The sequence below is a fragment of the Drosophila mojavensis genome, unplaced genomic scaffold (genome assembly GCF_018153725.1).
Source record: "Drosophila mojavensis isolate 15081-1352.22 unplaced genomic scaffold, ASM1815372v1 contig_74, whole genome shotgun sequence".
In the NCBI taxonomy this organism is placed as follows: domain Eukaryota; kingdom Metazoa; phylum Arthropoda; class Insecta; order Diptera; family Drosophilidae; genus Drosophila; species Drosophila mojavensis.
This window is the reverse complement of record NW_025318899.1, coordinates 2,589,419-2,613,820: the sequence shown is the minus strand read 5'-3', so window position 1 is coordinate 2,613,820 and position 24,402 is coordinate 2,589,419. Positions and strand designations below refer to the sequence as shown.

The following is a 24,402-nucleotide window of genomic DNA, read 5'->3' as shown; positions in this document are numbered from 1 at the left end:
CTACACTTGTCTGCAATTTGTCTTAATTGTATTGCCTCTGCTTTGTGGCTTAGCCGTCGGCTCTGCTTTTGTCTTTGCCGCAACGTTGCAGCACAGATTGTGCGGGCGGCTCTGTTGTCAAGGTTTCACCATATGTAAAGTCTAGAAAACAAAAGTCTTTAAGTTAAATCTGGCAAGGCTTTCAATTTGGCAGAGCTCTTTAGCTCACGTTGTCTTACTTTTTGATTTGATATAAAATATAAATAAAATCAATTTGCTCTCATAACGTAAATGACAACACGAATTTGGCCAATGATCAAAAATTAAAGCCACAAAGTTTAAGCAGCACAAAATATATATAGTATATGTATGAGACTACCCTGCCGACGTGCCTTGCATCCGGCAGATACTTTGCACAATAATGGGCCAGACACGGGGCACGCTCCTCGTTCTTGTCGCCCACATTGCATAACATGGCTAACAAGTACAAAGAGAGCGTTGCTAAACGAGTGCACGACAGCAAGATGCCCTGCATTCCATTTTTGAATACAAAATGTATCTAAGAGCTTAAAGTAAATTGCATAAGAATTGCATTGAAAGACGATATAAAAATGAAGTCACAAAGATACGCAGACTTGAACCGTGGTCTCCTTAGTCTCTTTACCTATATTCATTCGCCCTCGCAATGGTACAGTTAGTCTACCCCTTATACCAGTTTTGCCTCTGCAGGGTATAGAAAGTAATGTAAAAGGCAAAAAGCAGCAAGCAAAACCAAATTTCCGACTGTTTTTGTTATGTAACCACGACGCACGATTCCACGTCGAGTGGAGCTGTTGCTTCAAGGACTCTGTCAGCCACCCAGCCACCCAACCACCCAAGCACCCAGCCAAACACTGAGCATTGCCGTTGGTCGACTGTCTGTGCTGCGGGTTTTTGGTTTGCTTCTTCCTCTCTTTTTTCATTCGCTTTGTGCGCAAAGGCAATGCAGAAGGATGGACGAGGCAAAGCGAAGGCAGGCAAAACTTTTTGACACGTGTCGTCGACGTCTCTTGCCCCATTTCACGATTTGTGTTGCATGCCACGGTCTCTGCCCCACTCTTGCCCTGTCTTATTAGAATATGCTTGATTCTACTTACGGGTACAGAATGTTCCGGCTTGGTGGACAAAAGTGTTGCTTCTGTTGTTGTTGCTGCTGCTGTTGTAGTTGCTGCTAATGTTGCTGCTATGGGTGTTGTAGCTGTTGGTGTTGTAGCTGTTGTTGTTGTTGTTGCGGTTGCTGTTGTTGTATCCGCTTGTGCTGCTGCTGTTGCGGCCGCTGCTGCTGCTGCTGCTGCTGCTGTTGTCCTTGTCAGTGGTAGGGCCAGAGCAAAGGCAGTCTCGTTGCCCGTCGCACCTTTATAATAGTCGTAGCCAGGTTCGCAATCGTTGCTGCAGCTGCTGCGCCGTTGCTTGTGTCTTGCGCGTCGCGTTGTTGTTGCTGTTGTTGCCGATAATGCTGCTGCTGCTGCTGCCGCTGTGTTGTGGCTGCGTCGCAGTGTAATCACAGTGACCAGCACGCTGCCACACACTAAACACACGGCGACACCAATGGCGATCAGCAGAACGTGGCCTAAAACGGGAAAGGATGAAATGCAAGTAAGTAAAGAGTTTTTAAATTTATATAGATATATAATAATTCTATTATATTTAATATAATATTTTTTATTTTTTCCATTTCTATGGAGCTAAAAGTTAGCCTTTTTCTCTTTTAAATAAAATATTTGAAGTTCTCACACAATTGTCCATCAAGAAATAGAAAACAAAACAAGACTTTTAAAAACAACAAGGCAAATCTAAATTGCTAAATATACGCCCCCACAGCAAACACTCTAGCAAAATATAAACAAACTGACCGTTACGAAATATTTTCAAAACTAAAGTTCCCACAAATAAAACAAAAAATAAATACACAATGCTAAAAATACTGCAAAAATACTCAAGCAATGCTGTGAAACAATGAAAAAGAGCAACGAGGCGAACGCAATGCGTTCAATGTAAACATGCATACATAGCTGTAGAAACAAATATATATCTGTATATATATAAATATAAATGATATATATTTATATAGAAATGTATGTATTTATGTATGTATGTATATAAATGCGTAAGCGTCTAGACTAGATAGCAGACGACTTAAGCGATATCGAGCAACACATGCGCAAGCGTCTGGCATTCGTAGCTACTCACATGAGTGTGTGCGAGCCTATGTGTGTGTGTGTGTGTGTGTGTGGGCGAACGGGCAGAGAGCGATAAACAAAGCGTACCAACTAACCAGCCGGCCCCACAGACAGACATGCTATACTTATGTTGGCTATTTAGCCATGATAGACGCACACACACACACATACACACACACGCACATATCACATATGTGTATATGTATGTGTGCAGACGGAAAGAAAGGCCGTTCATATCGCTAGACATGTTCTATGCACAATTGTTTGCGTAATACAATATTTTACAAAGGAAAGCTATATTATAGCTATAGCTATAGCTAAGCGGAAATTTTGAGTATTTAAAAAACATAAAAAATCGTCCCACTGATTAAGTAATAAACATTTTATTGCTAATATAATAAACAACTATTTTTGAAAATTACTTCTAAAATTATTGCCGGAATTTTGCGGGCTTTTTTAAAAACCTAATGGAATGACTGGTATAAAAAGTAAGATTGATGGCTTTGTAGTAGTGAAAAAATGATTGCATCGGAATTCAGTTACTTGTTAGTTTTAAATTGATACTGAAAGTAAATATAGGGGTATTTAAAAAATACTAAACATTTAATATGATGATTTTTTACGCTGACATTTATTAATCTATCAATCTATCTCCAAAAAGAAACAATATTTACGTATGTATTTATCGTAGTATTTTCGTCTGATCAGCATACCAGGCCTTGAGGGGCGCCAAGTAAATATTTGTAATGTCTGTCGCACGATTTGTTTGATGTACAGTTACAATTAAGCGAGGCCAAACACGAAAATGAATGACGCAGCTACAATGTGTGGGGCATCAACTTCACAGGGGAAGATAATGGAAGTTTTTTTTTTCTGTCTGGGATCAGTCGGCAGTCAGGTGTGCGTCTGGGTCAATGAAAGGCCAAAAAACAAAAACAACAATAGGATACAAATGAAACAAAAACTGAACAGCGAAAATGTTCACGATTATATCAAATACCGAAATGCCAGACGAATAAAAAACTGAAAAAAGATAATTTTGCAAAAAAAAAAAAAAAACAACAAAAATGAAGTTAATCAACTAAAATGTACAACGACTTGTCAACAGAGTCGGCGTGTGTGTGTGTGTGTGTGTGTGTGTGTGTGTGTGTGTGAGAGAGAGGTGGTGGTGTGTGTGCGCGTGTGTATTTATGCTTGTCTGTCTGGCTGCAACTTTACAACAGTACAACAACAACAAAAGCAACAACAAGTGGCACTTTAGACTTTTGCGCATTCCCAGCCGCTGTTGCGGTCGACGCTGACTGCGACTGCGACTGCGACGGTGAACAGGTGACTCAACCGGCTCAACGCTTAGTTTTTTGTTCATTTTCTTTTTTTTGTATTATACCTGTTCTCTCTTTTTTTTTTTTTTTTGTTTAATTGCATTGTTGCTGTAATTTTTATCGCAGTTGACTGATTGAGCGCGTCTGCGACACAGTCATATCTAAAAAAAAAAAAAAAAAACAAATAGCACTCAGCGACACGTGCATACAAATGCCCTGTAGAAGCGGGTCACATGGTTAGAACAACTAGATTGCGTCAGGTTGCGATGGTGCGGGCTTCGAATTCTGAGAAATATACAGCTAATGAGATGTGGAAGCTTGCAGTATTTGATTCTAAGTAATTGAATTAAATGCATAAATTGGCAGCTCTAAATATAGGGTAGATAACTTTTTTCCAACTTGCCACACACCCAAGAGCCACATATTGGACGTATAGATATATCTCGCTATCTGTCTATCATCTATTCATTTATCTCTCTATCTAACTATATATCTATCTTTCTATATATACCTATATCTATTTAGCTACCTATTCATTTCCTGTACAACTATAAGGAGTCTTCACTGCATAACGCATAAATTGAAATCAATAGGCAGGCGAAAGAAAAAATTGTAGTTTCCTGGAATCAACTGTACCACATTCCAAATCGAGTACGCAATAAATTAATGTGACATATTAAGCTAATGTCATTATGAGTCTTAAAATTGATATTTGTTCAATATGTAGACAGCTGTTTAGCTTACGGACTTAGCAGGCAGGCTGGCACCCAGCTAGCCAGCCAGCCAGCCAGTCGGGCAGTCAGCTTGTGGTCTGCCTTCGATTTGTTGTGCGAGAGACTTAAATGGATTTTGTGGCTATTTTTAGTTGACGCGCTGATCTCCTAGTGGGCACACGCACACACACACACACACACGCCGCTGGCTGTGGTGGGCAGTGTGTAAACTTGTTTGCAACGCCAATGCAAAAATAAAAGCACATAACTTTAAATGAGGCAGGGGCAATGGGGCGGCAAATGTCCGAAAAGTTGACGGACGGCAAGTTCCTTGAACTGCAACGGAGGCAGCTATGCAAAAGAAGAAGCAAAAAGCACGTAGGGAGTGCACAACTGGGAGATAACCTAACCAAAGTGATGATAATCTAATGAACTGATTATAGTATTATCATTTCAATGATTAAATCAATCAGCCATTATAATTATTATAAATCTTTCTGATTTTCAAAATCATTATTAATCTCAGCCTCACTTGTAATTTATTTATTTATAATAAATAAAATTTCATATACGTCATCATCATCATGACTATTAATTGCAAAGTACATTATCATCAGCTTCATTATAATTAGCAATATTATCATTATAATTATTCTGTGTGTAATTCTATGACTTCAGTAATTAGATTAGAGAATAATTTCTTCCCTCTGTAACATAAATTTGATATAAACTAATATACCCTAATGTATAAGTAATGGGTATAAGTACACAATGAATGGACTGTTCAAATGGTAATCGGGCAATTTGGAGGCTGACAATTCAATTGATTAAGTGAAAGGAGGTGCCTCGAGGTGGGTTTATCTGATATGCCATGCTATATGCTATATATACATACATATATACACACATATGTGTGTCTATCTGTAGCTTTTGAGCTCGGTTCTCGCTGAATTCTTCAAGTTATTAATTTAATGATTATGATAGCAGCGCTAATGACAGTCAAGTGCATTTATATACAAATATAAATATATATAAAGATATAGATATAGATGTAGTAGAAATATGTATATATGTTAGGTATATATGTTATGAGTATTTGGTCAGTAGGAGCATTGACATCTTAATTGATGTCAAGGTCTAACTGAATGAGGCGAAATGTCGGGCTTGCAACTAAACTGAACTCGCATCCACTCAACTCAACTCAAATCGTGCCTTTAGCATGTTAATACAAGTATATATACTGCGTATACACTAGCATACTGCGCAGATGACATTGAACTTGAAGGAATTGTAGTGTGTGAGAGAATTTTGTTATGACTTGATCTATTCATTCCAAATTGCTCGAATATGATGCAATTCGCCAGACTTTGTAACCACTGCCAATTAAATTGTAGCTAAAATCAAATAGACCAGAGATAGAGTGAGTGAGTGAGGCAGAGGTGGAGGTCGAGTAGCTGTAGAGCGTCACGTATACATACGTATGCCTAGCGGTAGTCGTATCTATGCTCCGACGTCTGATAAACATTGAACAGAAAATAAAATAGAATTTTCGGACAACTGACGTCAGTCAAGTGCGCCAGACAGCCGCAGACGTAGACAGCGTTGCAGAAATTGTTCAAATTCACGAATTTCGAATATGACTGTGTGAATAAACAGCGCAAATATTCGTTTATAGATTTTCAATTTGCCATAAACGGCCATTCAGACCAACCCAGTCGGGCACATAAGAATGCTCTAAATAGATGAGTAAGCCTGAGAATAGTAGTGGAATGCTCAGGGCATTATCAACTATTGATAGACAGAGGAAAGTAGAGGAATTTTCATGTCATCACGTGCCATTTGGCATTACAAACACGTGATATTTCATGTATGCAATATGTGCTGAAAGTAATTGCTCGAAATCAGCTGTAAAACTGAGTTTTGTCTGTTCTAAATATGCCTCGGTTGGACTAAAAAGTAGAAAAGTTTTCGGGGCATGCCATTTGGCATTTGAAACAGCTGATACTCCTCTTTCTGGGTGCAATTTTTGTTGCACACGCTTGCTTAGCCATGGACAACTGGGCTTTTGGCAAGCGATGCAGGCGAAATACGAAAATTTTTTGGCAGTTCAACAAGCAGAAGCGAACGAGAAAATTTCAATATCAACATGCAAAAGGCAAAAGAAAAAAGAAATGCAAGCGACAAAGTCTCGTTGCTGACGCCGCTTCCGTTTCCGTCCGCGCGAGAGAAGGAGAGCGAGAGCAAGAATGAGAGAGAGAGAGAGAGAGAGAGCAAGCGCAAAGTCGAGTCAACCCTTTTGATGCAATCGCAGACGCAGACAGCGCAAAGCGTTTGCTGGCAAACATGCAAATGAATGGGGCAAAAAATGTAAAAGGCGTAAAAAGTAAAATAAAGTAAAGCGAAGGCAAAGCAAAGCCGAGCCAAGCCGCAGACGGGGCCACAACAGAGATAGCTAGAAAGAGAGAGAGAGAGAGTGCGAGAGAGGGCGATATGGTGACAGACCTCGCCCAGTCTCCGTCTCAACTGCTGTCTCAGGCAGCGTGTCTGCTATGATGAAACTCGTGGCTTTTTTTCGCTGCCATTTGACCTTTAGCGAGTGCATGTGCATTCAAACGAGCACAACGACAGAAAACTATAAAAAATAAACTGTAGAGATTTTTTTTGTATATATATGTATATACAAGTGTGTATATGTGAATATTTATAATCGCCAGCAACGTCATCAAGCACGCCGTGCCGAATGAATTGATTAATGCAAAAAATGTTGTATGGAAAAACTTGGCGTGCACGCGGCGTATGCGCAATGTTGGGCAGACGCCGATGACATTGCGTATACGACACATGTACACGGGCATTTCGCTTAGCTGTGCAATGGTCATCAGCATAACTGGAAATTAACAGTACATATAAACAATATATAAAAACGAGGTAACATTTGATCAACCCAAATTGATAAAGAGTCAAAGTCCACCTGCAAAAATTTGAAGTTAGTTCTTAGAGTAGCTTCTCTTCGTATACTCCCAATATATACTCTCTTTTTATACACTTCGCTTTTTTTGTGTTACACCATTTTCATAGCTATACAAAAGCGAGAGACTCAGATACAGCTGCGCTGGCTTTTGTTGTCATAATTAAGTTCACAGGGTCTGCCGTCTAGACACGAATTTGTCGGAGTCAAGCAACCCCCTACAGCGTCGAGCTCCTACCTTACCCCAAATTCCCCGACGAGTAGAACGATGATGAAGTTGATGATGATGGAAGCCCATCAAAGTTAAGTTGCGGCTCTATGGCAAAGCTTGGCATCCGCATTCGCATTGGCATTTGCTTAAGTATCGCTACTCGGCAACCCCCCGAGCAACTCCTAGCTCCCTCTCTCTCTGTTTCTCTCTTGCTCTCTCGCTCTCTCTCTGTTCTGTTATGTGCTCCCTCTCTGTGCTGCGTCCAATGCAACATTGTGTCATACTTTGTTGATTTTGCGCTGTTTTGTTTGCTTAGCGCTTCTTCTACTTTACTCTTGGACTTGCCAACCTGACGACTGGCCACGACTTTAGGTGCCTGCTGAGCTGGGGGCTTGGCGCTAGGGGGTGAATTCTGCTTTTGTTTGCTTGGCGCTTGCCTCAACGTAGCTGCATGCAAATATTGACAGAGGCTTCGAAATATTACGAAAAATTGCCTCGTCTATTTGCCATTGTAGCATTTTCTTTTTGTACTTTACTTTTCATTATTCTTATGTTTTATGTATCTATGTGAATGTGGGTGTGTGTGTGTGGGTGTGGTAGGGGCGTTTGGCTGGGTTAGGGGCTGGGCTCTCTAAGCTGCAACGGCCAATGACTCATTGACCTCGTTGCTATGCTTGAAGTGCCGCCACAGTCGCCGCCTAGCCTCATATGTGGGTCAGCGGCAACTGGAGGGTTGGAAACTAGTTTAATAAAGCGGAGCAACAATGCTCGGCGACTGCCAGTCCTACGAACAGAAAATGCAACTCTTCCAAAAAAAAAAAAAAATCCAACTAAAACTATGTCAACTGCAAAAATGCTTTTTGTGTGCTCAGCGAGTAAAAGGGGGCGATATGTCTTCCACGGTTATGATATATGAATAAATTAACTAGCTTTACTCTACACGCTATGTACAGGGTATCATATAACACTTCTAACGCCATTGTCTAGCATACTTTGTTGACATGATATACACAGATCTAGAATCACTGCACTTCACTTTCTAATCTGATGAATTACAGGGTATCTTCTAGTCGGTCATTCGCCACTTTTCCATATCTTACACGGCTTTACTTAACTTTCTATCTGTCCGATATTTAACGCGTGCTCAGCTATCGGCTTGGCCCGTGCTCACCGCCTGATGGCTCAGCAAGTTTTTCACGGAATTACGCCGCGTATACGTAATATATGTTATAAATTACTCATACGCAGCAACAATGGGAAATGGCGTTTTAATTTCCACTTTATTCCATTGCACTTTCAACGGGCCGCCGCAGTTATCAATGGAATTCATTGCCCAAAATAATAATAATAATAAATAAATAACAAATGATAAGCGCCAGCTGAGCAGCACAAAATGAAATAGAGAAAAACAATATACTTGTATAGATTTTTGTATATATACAGATATATGTATCTATATCTGTTCTCTTGTTTTTATACTTTATATTTGTGGAGTATAAAATATAATATTTTCGACTTTGCAATTTGCACTTTCTTTGCACCTAAAACACATTTTAACTGTCTAAATGGGAATCTTTCTATTTGAGAGCGAGCGCGAGAGAGAGACAGAGAGTGCGAGAGGGTGTCTAGAGGGTGGCGGGGGTTGCGGCGGCAGCGCGTGTAGCTAATTGTATGGTCGTGGCATGAAGAGCCGGGTCCAGTTTAGTTTCAGTTCTCCATATATATATGTATATATACATTTTTTCAGCATTTCAGCATTTTTGCGGCCAAACAAAATGATTAGTGAAAAGCTATTAATGGCTTAATTAATATATATTAATTGATTATGTTCGATTTTTTGAGTTTTGGTAGCGAATAAATACATGCGATTCGACAAACGGATCTAAAAATAATACGAGCGATCAAAGGAAAATGCCCAATTGAAAATGAGAGCTTAATTGCACATCGGCCATGTCACAGGGCAAACGAAATAATTATCGATCAATCGATAAATGGCAAAGTGATCGCACTGTCTGAGTTTTACACTTTGGTACAGTGAAACTGTTGGATATTTAGGAAAACTCTTTCAAAATTATTTAACTTTATCGGATTTTCAGCTCTGGATTTGTAGCACTAACGATAATTTATCGATCACGAAATTTGCAGAAACTAGCAATAGGATTTCATTATTGATTTTGTAACTATGCTTACATAACAATTACTTTTATAATATTTTCACCACAGTATATTTGATTGTTTTGCTATAACTAGTTTAACGATAACTGTTCGATAGCAACACAAAACTTAGATTTCGTTTTATCAACTGCATTTTAATTAATTAATTTACGTTTTCTTTAATATTGTTGAGCAAGTCGCACAATCGATTATTTATCGATAAATACTTCGATACACACATACAATTCACTGCTTTTTATCTTTCACATTATATGCGGTTTGCTTTTCAATTTCACATCACCTTCTTGCACTTTCGATAATTATCGATCACATGTATATTTGCTTAAGCTTTGTTTTTCTTCAATTCTGTTCACTTTATCGAGTTGGCACTGTTGTTCTTTCGCGTTTTTGGTACCTAGTGTGCTGGGGATTGTCGGCACTCGACTGAAATTGATGTGTCCGAGCGTCATGGTGCACGGCCGTGCCATATAAATACGAGAGCCTATGTCTGGTGGATGTCGTAAGGTGCACGGCAGACAGTTTAGACATTTCATTTGATTTGCCAGACATTTATCGGGGGAACACAATAAATTTTGATTGCAATTTTCAACACTGTTCGCTATCTCTTGCTCCCTTCCTCTTCTCTTCCATATTTGTCTGCCTTAAATATACAAAATGAAGCAGACAAAGTAAGCGTAGGACAAAAGTAAAGCAAAAAAAAAAAACAAAAACAAAAACAACAGTTTTTAGCCAGACGCCGACTATGCAGTTTTTACCATTGTTGTTATTCGCACGCTCCCTCTCCCGCTCTCTTCCGCTGCTACTGCCACTGCCTCTGCATATGCCTCTGTTTCTCTTCTGCTTTTGCATTCACAACAATTGTTGTTTTTGTTTAGTACGCTTTGGCCATTCTTTTTTGTTTCACTTGTTTCTCGTTGCTTTTTGTGCATGACGCGACAATTTGTCTATCTATTTTTAACTATTGCCATCCCGCTCGCGCCGCCCGCTCATCAACGTCTCGCCACTCGAAAAAAATTACTCGTTCCGTTTCGTCTCATACCATGCCATACCATCCCGTCATACCGCATACAAAAAACCATCTGTGTGTGTGTGTGTATGTGTTCTCTCTCTCTCTATATTTTTTCGAGGCCTATATGTGATCCCCAACCCACCTACCTAGACGATATCTCTCTCTCTCTCGCTTGCACGCTTTGCAGACATTCAGTGTTCAGGAATTTTATTTTGATATTTACATGTGTGTGTGTGTGTATGTTCTGTTCTATTAGTTTCATTCGTAGACAATTTAAATTTCAAATTTCTATCTTGTTTTCTTCCTCTTTTTTTTTGGTTTTTATATACATATTTATATATATTGTTTTCGAGGGTTTGGCCAATGACCGTCAACAGAATTAATGCGAACTCATTTTCAGCACACACGCCAAAATAAAAAACCTCCCAGTCCATTGAATTCCCCCCTTACATCTATCGACTCCGAATTTTTTTTACTGTTGTCAAGAAGCAGCTTTGACTTTTAATCAGCAAAGTCCAAACGTTGGCAATTCCGAGGCACAGTTCCAGACACGTATATAGTATATACATATATAGCCGCAGACGACTATAAGTGATTATTTCGATTTTATCGATATCACGATTCACTCCACGATATGACATTTGGCCTTGTCTGTGGGATTTCCAGTCTGGACTGCCTTAATGATATCTCGTATGTCATTAGCCAGCCAGTCCGGCAGTCAAGCAGTCAGGCAGTCAGGCAGTCGTCGGCGCTTTCTCTGATGTAATCGAAACTGTCTGGCCAATGTGCCCCGAAGCCCCCGGCCCAAGCATCAATCATCATCAATCGAATTTAGCCACGCGCGGCTAAATTTCTTTTTTAAGTCAGCATTGCGAGCCAATGAAATGCGAGCACAACAATAAAAAAAAAAAAAAAAAAAAAACAGAAGCAACAACAACAGCACGTTACGCAATCAAGAAATTCTATTGACCTACATTTCGTTTTTGGCAATCAAGGATGTCTGCACACACACACACACACACATTTATATACAAATATATAAAAATATATATGTATTTATGTATATGGAAGCAGACAGGCGAGAAGGAAACACAGGCAGGAGCCCAAAAGGCAAAGCCATTAAAGCAGGAAGTTGCGCATTTTGTGTGCCAAGCCTCAGACCCAAGAGCCGCCAGCAAAAGGACGCAGACGCACACACACACACACAGGGGCATATGCTTATGTATATATAATATGTGTGTGGAACACGCGAAACGCGAATAAATCATTGATGAGCCCAGCAGCGATGCCTGTGCAGCAACGATACGAACCTATATCCATAATAAACGAGCAGCTCCAGCTGTGTGTGTTTGTGTGTGTGTGCTAGTGCTAGTGTGTGAGTATATGTGCCAAATGTAGGCCACAGGCGCGTCTCCCTGTTGGTAGCTTAGCTTGTTGCCAATCGGACAAAGTCTGCTGACAGTCGAGACAAATTTCCGAGAAGCAGAGAACGAGCCGAAGCCGAAGTGCACAGGCAAGGAATATGCAAAAGAAAAGGCAAAGAGAAACAACAAAAGACGAAAAAAAAAAGAAGCAAAATATGGCATTCTTTATGTCAGTGTACACTGCACAAAATTAATAGCAATTAAACAGGTGACAAGGACGAAAAAATAAAGCATGAAATAAGTTTAAAATATGCTGAAAGAGATGTATTTGTCGCAGCTTGAAGAAGAAGCAAATTGGTAATTGCATACAAATTCCTATTTACTATATAAATATATAGATTAAGCATAACATATATGCCATATTTAATAACCTACCCTCGCCTCAGAGCTGCCTAGCATTTTCTTCGAGTGTAGCTTTAAGGTCTGACTGTTTTTGCTGTTTGATTTATTTGCTGCTTTAGTCTGTGGTCTCTGGTCCCTGGTCCATTATCAAGCGATAACTCGTTTCCGTTTGCCAGCGCCCCAGTCTGGCTTATCAGTGAACACCAGCTGCAGCACACTCGACACCACCGCACCACACTTAGCTCCACTGTCTGGCCACACACGATGCTAGTGGCCGGCGCAGCAGCAGCAGCAGCAGCAGATGACGTGCCTAGCAGTCAGCAGACGTTTGTCTTTTGCCTTTGGCCAACGTCGCTGAGCCTGGCTAATATGTATACAGATATATATAAATAGGGATATACAGAGAGAGGCACAGAGACTAACTAAATATATAATGTATTTGGCAAATCGTAAGTACATAATAAAAGTCTTTATCAGCTTTTGGGTCTGCCGCGGGGTTTCTGTTGCAAAATGTCAAAAGCATGACAAATAAATAATAAAAAAAAAAAGCAAGCCATGTCCGTCATCCGTCTCGCCCACACACGCGCACACAGCGCCGTCTGGTAGACGCACTATATACATATACATATATAATATATGTATATATCAGGCGATTTTGATTTACATGCGTTGCGGCCTTACTTTTTATTACATAATCAACATCAGCAGCACACTTTATATAGACTTTATATAGTAGTTGTTGTTGTTGTTGTTGTTGTTATTGGCGTCTAGCATTCAGTTTTCTATAATTTTATCAATGAAACATTCACATGCGCCGCTGTCTCTTTCACTCGTTGCGTCTCCTCGTCGCTTAGCTCATCTGTCAACATTTTCGTCTGGCTTTGATGTTTGTGTGTGTGTGTGTGTTTTGTATTTCGAATACCCTGAGGCCATTGTGAATGACTAGAAAGAGGTATGATGTATGTGTGCTACTGTATGTAACGGTTTAACCTATTTAAACGGACAGAACTCAAATCAAATGCTGCTAATCGTGTACGAGCTGTGAAGACTTAAGGTTTTCTAAATTAGTTGATTGAACTGGGTCTTGAGGCTGAGGAGCGCAGATCATGCCAAATTGTAGGGCATCATCTAGTCTAACAGACTCTCTACTATAATTGCTTGCTTCTTTTGAGTTTAATTTTTGGCTACATCACATTTCACTCTTGCATTATAAAAAAGCAATCTTAGGTCAGCCGGCTGACTAATGCTACGTCTGGATCGCGCTATAGCAGAGCATCACAAGACATCGAATCACACTACGACCGCATGACAGACAGACGGCATGATTAAATAGTTGCGTGCCCAGTAGACAAAACAGGTAGCGAAAAGCGGGTAAGAAGAAAGATAGCTTTAAGAGCTTTCAGATTAAAACTTATTGATTATGTGTATATGTATATATGTATATCTGATATATATTTATATTTTATTTGTTATAGAGGAAGTCACGACATCGTCTGCATGGCTGACGGCACTTGTACAAGGTTTTTCGAATTTGTTCTGTGTACTTTCACCCGAAAATGTTCCTAAACAAAGTCAGTTATCAATTACAGTGCATGACATGCTAAAAGAACCTGTTCGGCATGCATATTGTCGTGCCTTTTTTTTATGAATTTGCTTGCACAATTCATTTCACAATGAAAAAAACTTCCAGCTTTGGCATTCAATAAATTAGCGACTTTTGCTGTGCGAATGTCTCTCTCAGTGTGTGCGTGTGTGTGTGCGTGTTTGTTGTTGTGCGTATACGCAATATTCGCAACAGCTGCTCCAACAAACGGGATTATCCAGCGTTCGACTACAATGGCCAATGCCAACAGAAGAAAAATAGCAAACAAAAAGAAACCGCAACAAAACGAAACGGAATCAAACAAATTTTTCAGACTTTGACCCAGACATGAGGCCGAGATTAGCGTGTGAGTGAGACAGTGTGGGTGTGTGTGAGACTATATACATATATGTGTGTAAGTGTGATATATAGTGCAGCTGTCTTGGGGTTCAAGTTTTTATTGCGTTGCGATTCCGTTCTATTTTATTTAAATTCTAAGTTTCTCCGTTGATAGTTAAGCTCAGCTAAAGATATGGCAAACATATATCTAGGCCTAGCAGATCGGAAAAATATATACATGTATGGTATGTACGTGCTTATGTACCGCTGCAGAGATCTAAACAACTTTTCAAGGTTCACTCTAATCGCGCATCTGCTTCTAATCTGGCGGCTGGTCATGTGGGCGTCTGATACAGGTGCCGTTTCGTGATATCTGCTGAATATGTATCTATATATGTCTATATGTGTGTGCGCATATGCTCATACGTATATAAATGAACTCAATTTTATTCCACACCATTGATAAGCCCGGTCAGAAGCAGAAGCCAGACGCTTGATAAGCAAAAACAACAAAAAATTGTATTAAAGAGAACGAACCATGACAGCAACAATAATAATAGTAATACAATAAGACCTTGCTCATTGTTGTTATTGCTCTTCTTGTTGTTGCTTTTGTCTGCACCAGCTTGGTCGCGTCAGATGTTTAATTAGCTTTCGATTAATTTATTGCTTTAATTGTTGTTAGTTATTGCCCTTGCATTTCATTGTCTTTTCAAAGAGACAACAAAAAACTTTCTTGGACTCTATAAATTTCTCAGCTCCGTAACATTCTAGGGCTAACACAATTTCAGTTGACTCGGTTTTGTTTTTATAAGAAGTATAAATTAAATTATTATAAAGATTTTAATCACATACTTTGAGACACCTTTCGAATTAACAACTTTCATAAAGAATCACTTTTTAATTAATTATGGAATCATTATAAAATTATATACGTCACACGTCAGACTACCCGTTTGATCAGTTTTATTAGGTAGGCAATCAATTTCAGTGAACTGAAAATCCGGGTTCAAAATTCTGAGCGAGATCTTGGTCGACGGTCAAAGCAGACGTTAAATTTAAATAAATTAGGTACACTTGTTTTAAATTGCGAAAAAGGTATAATAAATTATGATCATAATAATGACAATGACAATAATGTTAATAATCATAATATTGACAATGATAATGCCAATGATAATGAGAATAATAATTATAGTTTGCCAATGACAATGACATTGGTATTGACAACAATAATGATAATGATTATGCTAATGACACAGTTAATGGTCATGAATATAGCAATATCAATAGTAATGATGATGGTAATAATAATGACAATGCCCATGTTAATGATAATGACAATGGTAATGCTAGACTTGCAATGGATATATAATAAAATTCTAATTATAATACTAGCAATGATAATGCTAATAATAATAAGCAATATAAAATGAATTTCCTAATTGTTATCTTAACAATATAAAGCGATTATTAGAATGACTAAATGGCAATGAAATAATAATAAAAAATACTGATAATTTGCAATACATCTAGCAACTAGATTTCCTAGTCTATAAAATACTTTGAATTAGTTGCTCGTCGTTTAGCTGGAGCCAAAAGTGTTGGCTAGACTCGAGAGCAGCGAATGTGTCTGGTAGCCGAGAGTTCACCGTAGCTGATTGCGCGACCCTACGCACACAAGGCTGACGACACCTACAGCCTAGCTGAAAAGGTTCCCTCTCTTGCTCCCACTCTGTCCCTCTCCCTCTCTCTCGCTCGCTCCATCTGTGTGTGCGAGCACGTGTGTAGCTATGTAGGTATGTAAGCAGAGCCCCAGTCAAGACGTAGGAGCATACCTAACATAGGCAGAGACAGAACCAGAAGCAAAAAAAAAAAAAAAAAAAAAAAAAGAAAAGAAAAAATAACAGAAACCGAGCCACTTCCTTAGCTCTAGCTTACGCATGGGTTCATTGCACGGAAGTGATTTGCCTACCAAGAGAGCGGGAGGTAGAGCAAAACGAGAGAGGAGAGAGACAGAGAGAGAGTGAGAGAGTGAGTAGAGCTGTGTGGAGCGAGTGTGTGAGCTGTGACTTGGACTTTTGTTTAGTTCATGCTCTCGCTACGGCTGCCCATGCTATCTACGATTTGCGCTAGATCGAAAAAAAAAAAACACTAGCACATGGAAAAGCACTGGGAACTAGCTCAAAACAAGCAGCTGACATTTTCGTTAAGTTTAAACTAAGAGTTTTTCCTGAATAATATCCAAATATCTGGCAAACAACAAGTGGCTGACATACATAACACAGATAAAGCTCTTATTATATACATATAAATGTATTTGCATATATATGCTTACATATTTATGCTCTATATTTCATTGTTGTCATATTTTGTGAGCACACGCCCCCACAAGCTATACACGCCCAAATTAGCAAAAAAAAAAAAAAAAAAAAAGGAAAATAAATAAATCTATAGAAAATAAACTAAAAATTTCGAAAAAAAAAATCAAAAATTTTTTTTTTAGATTCCAAATATTTGTGCTTTTTGTTATTTATTGCTACATTTTTTATGACAGCCACAAAAAATAGCTGAAGGGTTTTTAAAGAGCATTCAAAAATTGCTTTCTACAGTAAATGCACGCTAAATAGTATTGGCAAATACAAGAAATGGAAATGTAGTTAAGGCAATGAAAACATTATAAAAAGTTATAAGATGTATTCAAATTCATTAGACAATATTAAAGAGTTTTTACTATAACTTTTGTTTGTTTATACTATAATTTATTTAGGAATTTGCTATTTTATTTTTGATGAATATTTATGGTTCAGTTTCACTTAAAGAGCTTTTACTGTATTTGAATATTTATATATGACTTTTTGTCGAAAATGCGGCGTTGATTTCAAAATTTATTGCATTTATGTGAACAGTGGACATTTTCTATAATTTTTGTCTTTTTCTGTGACTGGATGTTTGCCGCTGTTGCTGTTGTTGCTGTATGTGTGAGTGTGTGAGGTTGTGTGTGTGTGTGTGTGTGTGTGTGTTTTGACAGGAAGTCGCCGGAATGCGTTTCGCTAAGAGAATGCGAATAGTCGACTCATATCATAAGTATAATTAGGTAGTTGCCTTCTAGTTTGTTGTTGTTGTTGTTGCTGCCCATTAAAAACGCCAAATTTTTTGTTTGTATTTTTGTTTTTCCGCCCGCTACACTGACGTCGAAAATAATGCACACACACAGTGTGTAATAGCAAGGTAGAAAAACAGAAATGAATTTACGTTGCTCACCTTTATGATTAATTGTTGTCGTTGTTGTTGTTGCTGCTGCTGCTGCTCTGTTTGCGATTTTGTTATTGTATATATGTATATAGATGATTTTTACAATTTGTTTAGGAATTTCGTTAGTTATTTATAATTTACAAATTATGCTTATATTGACTTTTTGCTACACACATTTACACACACATACACGCACACACAGAATTTGATTAAAATTATTATTTATTTTGTATGATTTTCTTTTTGATTTGATGTGAATTTAACTAAGCACACTTTACATGCTATGTTATGTATATGTACATTAACAGGGTTGTTATTGTTGTTGTTGTTGTTAGTGCTGCGACTGCTGCTGCTGTTGTTGTTGTTGTTACTGTTGGTTTTGTTGAGGTTTCGCTTGTAATTTGCAATGCTGCTGCTGTTTGTTGTTATTGAAATTATTTTGTTTTTATATTGTAGGAATGATTTGAGTAGAGGAACGCTAGCTACATACGTATATTTCTATATGTATGTATTATATTTATATATATTTGTATAACTGTTTATATATATATATATTGTAGATGTGTTTAGTTATTTATTCTCTTCAGGCTGCTGCTGTTGCTTGGTCGGACTGCTTAACATGTGAATAATCTATATAGTAAACATGTATTATTTCGTACTACATGTGTAAAAGATTGTGCATTTCTTGTGTTGTATATTTTTGTAATGCGACGATTTTTTGGGTTTTTCTGTTTTGCGCGCGGACAACGACGGCGACAACGAAACGAACTGAGACGCACGCAAAGTTACACTGCGGCCAACTTGAATGTTCCATATGAAAGGTATATGGCAATGCTTGAACATTCGACGCCGCGTCATCTATGTGTGTGTGTGTTGTATCTGTGTGTCGTTCGCTCGCTCGCTCGTGCTCTCTGGCAAGCTGTTTCGCTCTCTGTCTGGCCGACTGGCTGGCTGTGTGCGCGCGCTGTAAATCAGACAACAATTGTTTTGCGCTTTTCGCCACAGCTACAGCAACAGCAACAGCAACAACAACAGCGGCAGCAGCAGCAGCAGCAGCAGCAGTGATGGCGACAGGAACAACAACAATAATTATTAAAATAAAACGCAGACGAGAGACAGACAGACAAAAAAACAACAGCGCAGCCGCCGTCGCTAACTGAAAGCTTTATCTTACACTCGTTCCATTATCAAAACGTTTCAAAACGCGCGCGCGCTCTCACTCGCGCTCTCGCTCTCTGGCGCTCTCGCACACTTACGCACGCACACCAGCAACCCGCTCACAATAACAACAACGTGCAGCCGGTTTTTGACTGTAGTTGAGAAAACAAATTGATAAATTGCACAGAGGTTTTGCTCGAGCTTACATTTAAATTGTAATCAACGTGTTGAGTGTAATGCTCCACTGTAATTTTACAGTATTTGCAACATTTATTTGCTCTCATTGCTGACAAGCACGAACTCGGCCCAGCTCGGCTGAAACCCGCTCACGTCTAGGTTTAGGCATTAACTAAATCCACTTGCGAATGTCTCTCTGCATTGTTTTTTTTTTTTTTTTTTACTTACTCGGATCTCTCTTCATATGTGTGAGCAAACGTTTGCCTCGGAAACGGAACGAATCGACTGCATGCTCTCTCTCTCTCCATTGCGCTCTCGCGCTCAAAGGCTTACGTATTTAACAGCGTAGCTAACATTAATTGCGGGATATGGAGCCTTTTAACAGTGCGCTGTGAGCACTTAACAGCAGCAAGTGGCTATGAATTTATCAGTTGCTGTTGCCGTTCCATTCCGATTCCGATTGCTGTGACATTGTTCTAGCAAACATATTTACTTATTAGTGCTGCTAACTGTTGTCTTAATGTTTGATTGTATGTGAGCATGATTATTTGTTTCGCCCAGACGCTTGTCTAAATACAATTAATACATGCAGGTGTCGCTGTTGTTGTTGCTGCTGCTCAGTTTCACTGTTTCACTGTCACTGGTTGCTGTTGCCATCGCCTCGCTGCTGCTGCTGCCGCTGCTGCCGCTGCTGCCGCTGCTGCCGCTGCTGTCTTGAGCCGCCGTGCAAAGTCCAAGAAATTAAAGTGTCAGACAGCCGCAGTCGCTGTTGAAGGGCTGTGCGGGGGCGACGATGGCAGCGGCGGCGCGGGGCAAAACCGCACGTTAATTAAGTTTATTTATGCAGCAATTTTTTTTTTCATTGTTGCCGCTGGTTTTAGTATGGTTTATTTATATTTTTTTTTTAATGATATGAATCACATGCGACATTCTCATTTGATTATTGCCCCAATGCAAAATATAAACCCTCCCCGTCGCCCAGATCAGTGGGTCGAAGTGTCTGGCCGATCGGTTACCCAGTCTGCCTTTTGTTTTTTTTCGAATTTTTTTTTCCTGTCTGCGGTTTTGTTGTTTGTTGGCTTTTTAAAAATAGCCGCAAGCAGGCTACTTAAATTGTATTAACGCGTCTATAAATTGTTAACGTTTGGCCTTAATACCCAGAGCCAAGAAGTGGGCGTGTGTATGACTTTAAGTAGGCAAGTAGGCAAAGGATATGCCTACAAGCTGCCAGAGGCAAAAACGTAACATAGGGTATACTTTAGCTTTGCTGAAGCATTTGGGATATATGTATATGGTAACTAGGTAACTTTTTATGTACCGAGAAATTAACAGCTATATTCTCGCTTTATACTTGTCTAGGAAATACAATTCAATTTAAATAAGATATAGAATAAAAGTGTCCCTTAGATTTATTCGATCTATTTAACATCTTACATAAGTATCTACCACATACATACGATCTTATTTACAGCTTACGTTAAATATATAATATATATATTTTGATTAAATAACAGTAAAGCCTCCTTAATAAAATTGAAAAAAAAAAAACATTTTTGTTGTATCAAAGCTTAAAATGCCATTGAAAGTATTTAGAAACATTTTAATGTGGTATCTGCAGGTCGTGCACACTTAGTCTAAGCCTTACAGCTATATCTCTTGTATAATATTAATTTTGTTTATATTTTCTTTTGTTTGCGATGCTTTGATTTCTAAGAAATGCGCCTCGCAAGCCCCACGACCCGTCCCTAACCACAAAATTATCACAGTTTCAGCTTAATTTGTATACAATTTTTCCTTATTTTATTTTTTTTTTGTCTCTCTATTGCTCTGTGACGACAACAACAATTGAGACAACTTATCATGAAGTGCTAATTAACATTGTCTCGTCTGGTTTCTCGCCATATGCAGTACGCTGTCTGTTTGTCTGTCTGGCGACCTACCTGTGTGGTTACTAAGCTCAACTTGCCTGCGTGCCGTTCACCACCCCCAACAGCAGCCACCATCCGCCGAACCACAGACGAGAAAAAAAAAAAAACAGCCGTAACTCACCCAAAAAAGAAGAAAAAAACTGGCACTTGGTAGCGACGACGTCTGTGTTTGCTTTTGCTTTGGCGCACAATGCGAATGAGCCAAAAAAAGTACAAAATAAAAAAAAAGCAAATAAGAAACATTGTACATGCCAAAAAATACTCGACAAGTACAAGCACTGAGAGAAATTGCTCAAACAATTGAATAAATATAGAAAAATAAATATGAAAATAGAAATCTTCATAATTGAAATTTAGATTCATTCCAATTATAGGAATAAGAAAATGATATAAATATAATTAGGTTTGTCTTCGATCTCGCATGTTCTATCTTCTAACTTCTATCTTATCTTGTATAACGCTTTCGATCTTCATCTATATTATCTCTTCATCGTTAAATTGTCCCCAAGTTTAGTAATTGACATTAAGCTTGAATCTGCATTTAGGATGAATTATGAGTAAATGGGTTGTATAGCTAAAGCTTTATTGAGCTCTCAACTCAAGGATACTTTATTGTATTTTAATTGTATTTTAGTTTCAAGCTCTACCAAAAACTTTCGCACATTCAACTTTAGAAATGAAGTCTTCAATTTTCGCACAGTGTATGCATACATGCATGTATTTATTTTGAAACGCGGCCACAAACGGCGAGACATTTGTTTATGTTGATAATTTAATAAGAGCGCCGCTGGAGGCAAACGTGCGGGCTGTAAGAGGGGGGTGAAGAGGTGTGGCAGTGGCTGATGAAGAAAGGGGAAGGGCGGGTAACGCAAATTGGGAATGAGACAGTTGTTGCGGGCGTCACACGTGACGTATGCGCAATGCCCGACGCATGCAACTTGCCAAATGAGCGATTCGTTGCGATGCGATGCGATGCGATGCCATGCGATGCAATGCGATGCGATGGTTGCTGCACGTTAATTTGTGAGCATGCCAAGGTCGGGCTGTAGTTGTTGCTGTTTCGGTTGTTGGTGTTGTTGTTGCTGTTGTCGTTGTCTGCATTTATAAATAAATTCGCTGTGGCAAATAAATAATTAAATAGATATGCATACATTGTGTGTGAGTGTGTGTGTGTGTGTGTTGTTGCCGATCGTTGTAATTAAAGGCGTACATGTCGTATACGTAATTTGGTGTGTGTAAAGCCTCAGAAACGATCCTCGGCACCACAGCCACAAGAAAACAAGTACCATGCGCAGTCAACGTTGTTGTTGACACTTTTTGCTGTTAGTCATTATTTGGTTGTTGTTGCTGTTGTTGTTGCTGTACTCGATTTGTTGTTGTCGTTGTGTGATAAGCAGACTGTGTCGAGACAACAAAAGACGCAGACGATTGCCACTTGCGCACAAATATACAAAGTATGTCCACACACACACACACACACACACACACACATGCAGTCATATAGAGACACCTCTGTGTGTGCCCCATTGTTGTTGCTCTAATATATTTTTAGCTCAGCTACTTTTGAGGCAGCTGCAACTGCTCCGAAAAAGAAAGGCAAATGCCACAATTGCAGTTCGCAATTTGCTGCTCACATCTCTCAGCTCTCAGCTCGCAATACGCAATTGCATGTTGTCCCAGACAATGCGTCTAGTCATTTCGTCAGTCAGCCAGTCAGCCAATCAGTTGTTGCACTCGATAAGGCTGTCGCAAGCTCATTCTCTTCTTCTCTCATGAATCACATGATGAATGATTTTTAATGTGGCACTCGCTGAATGCATTGATTAGTTCTTCATATCAGTCAAAAAACGAGAGGAAGAAGAAGAAGAAACGTTTACATACTACACGCAAATGAGCTAACAATGGAGCAGCCAAGCAAGAGACAGAGAAAGAGTGAGAGAGAGAGTGAGCGAGGCAGAGAGGAAACGTGAGGGTTACAGTCTGGCAAATGGAATGACTTTAGCTATCAATCATAAAAGTTAAGACAACCCATTGTGTGCCTGGCAACAGCTGCAACAGGTTTATGCTTTGGAGTACTATGGAAGAATTTCATATTATCTGTACATAAATTTAGTCGCTAAGCATATTTATTAAAATACAAATATTATAAAGTTTAGTTAAGTTAGTTTAGTTAGTTAATATAGATAGTATGCCTATCTGATAATATAAATATAAAAACAATTTTTTTTCTTATATTTCAGTGTGTTTTGAAATACATCACAATGCAGTTTGATAAAATCAGGTGAGTCAGATATATATGTATATTTTATTTGTATTTATTTTATATGGGATTTTTGTTAACATTTTTTATTGTATTCAAATATTCACACCTAGCTTGTAAATTTAAAATGTTGTTTTTTTTTTTTTTTTTTTTTTTTTTGTGGTTTTTATGACTCTGAACTTATTTTTATCAAGTTTCATTGCTCATTTAGCAACACCGACAAAAGAATACATAATTTGCCCACACTTATATATTATTGTTATCTACAACGTTGTTCTACTTAAAATGTGCTATATACTGTCAGACTTGCACTCCATAACATTTACAGCACTGAGCAACATTGTCATGTTGTTTATCAACACTCAATTGCATCGTTAGTGCTCTTATCTATGCAATTACCTCACACATTGTCTCTTTTACTTAAACCCTTTGTCCACTAGAAGTCAGGACTCATTCGCTTAACTTTCTGAAAACATTTAACAACACTAAACAACAATGTATTTTATCTACCATCACTCGAAGGCACTGTCAACGTTGTTATCGTAGCAGAAACTCACATTTATGAACTTTCACATTTTATTGCACATGCATTTGCCAATCTGCACTTATTTAGGCTTCTGTGGCGTATTTACCAGCACTGACACGCGATAGTTACATCTGCCAAGTATATCAGATATATGTTTGACATTTTGTGTATATATACATAATATCAAAGCAATATTAAGCATATTCATTATTAATTTCCCAACATTTACAACTTTATAGTCGTTTACCAACACTCAAACTTCAGTAATATTTTATATTAGCTTCAATCGGGGCTTTCCTATGCTTTTTGAACTGGTAGTAAATCCTGTTTAACGACACTAAATAGTTTTTTGTACCATTTACCAACACTAGCTTTAAGCGAAAATGAAAAATTGAATGTAAATACCTTTAGAAAATCTTAAGGGTTTGTATATTTCTATATATGTATGTACTTTGGATCCACAGTACATTTTACACAATGGGCAACCTTTGCTAATGAATTTTCAATGCGTTTCTCAATGGAGCTCATTAAACGGCGATGAAGGCACGTTGCCAGTTCAACAATAGCCAGTCCATTGGCATCCATTGATTGCACTCTGAGTCATAACTCATTGAACTTTTGCCGGCAGCAACAATTGCAGCTAACAGCACCAGCACCAGCACCAGCAGCAGCAGCAGCAGCACAAGCAGCAACAACAGTAAAAAGTGTCAATCAGCGCCTGGTAACTGATTCGAACCGAGCTGTGAGCACAGATGGGGCACATGGTCTTGGTCTAAGTGCGATGACGCCTTAAGCACATTAGAAGCGACGACGCC

The 24,402-nt window shown here is 38.8% G+C and overlaps 2 protein-coding genes and 1 long non-coding RNA gene across 4 annotated transcripts in view; 1 reads left to right on the top strand and 2 right to left on the bottom strand.

Moving 5' to 3' along the window:
- The window catches only part of LOC6581235 (myb-like protein AA), a 65,378-nt gene that overhangs the window by 5,764 nt on the left and 35,212 nt on the right, over positions 1 to 24,402 (bottom strand). Inside the window, exons 1-2 of one of the 2 annotated variants that reach the window (XM_032731084.2) lie at positions 17,548 to 17,583; positions 1,116 to 1,588 (exon numbers count right to left, since the gene is read on the bottom strand). Coding sequence is in view for 1 of the 2 variants with exons in the window: in XM_044010211.1 (XP_043866146.1) it covers positions 1,116 to 1,588 (473 nt within the window). In the remaining variant the exon portion in view is untranslated. Of the gene's footprint in view, positions 1 to 1,115; positions 1,589 to 17,547; positions 17,584 to 24,402 lie in introns of those variants that run through there. The other variant, XM_044010211.1, reaches the window with a different exon arrangement.
- LOC122757597 lies at positions 18,713 to 19,084 on the bottom strand. Its single transcript, XR_006357694.1, has 2 exons — positions 18,903 to 19,084; positions 18,713 to 18,848 (listed from the first exon to the last, which is right to left on the bottom strand). It is a non-coding gene; the product is annotated as an uncharacterized LOC122757597 (long non-coding RNA).
- The window catches only part of LOC6581221 (gamma-glutamyl hydrolase), a 66,529-nt gene continuing 61,480 nt past the window's right edge, over positions 19,354 to 24,402 (top strand). Inside the window, exons 1-2 of the mRNA XM_044010213.1 lie at positions 19,354 to 19,403; positions 23,042 to 23,082. Coding sequence (XP_043866148.1) covers positions 23,063 to 23,082 — 20 coding nt within the window. The 5' untranslated portion in view covers positions 19,354 to 19,403; positions 23,042 to 23,062. The remainder of the gene's footprint in view (positions 19,404 to 23,041; positions 23,083 to 24,402) is intronic.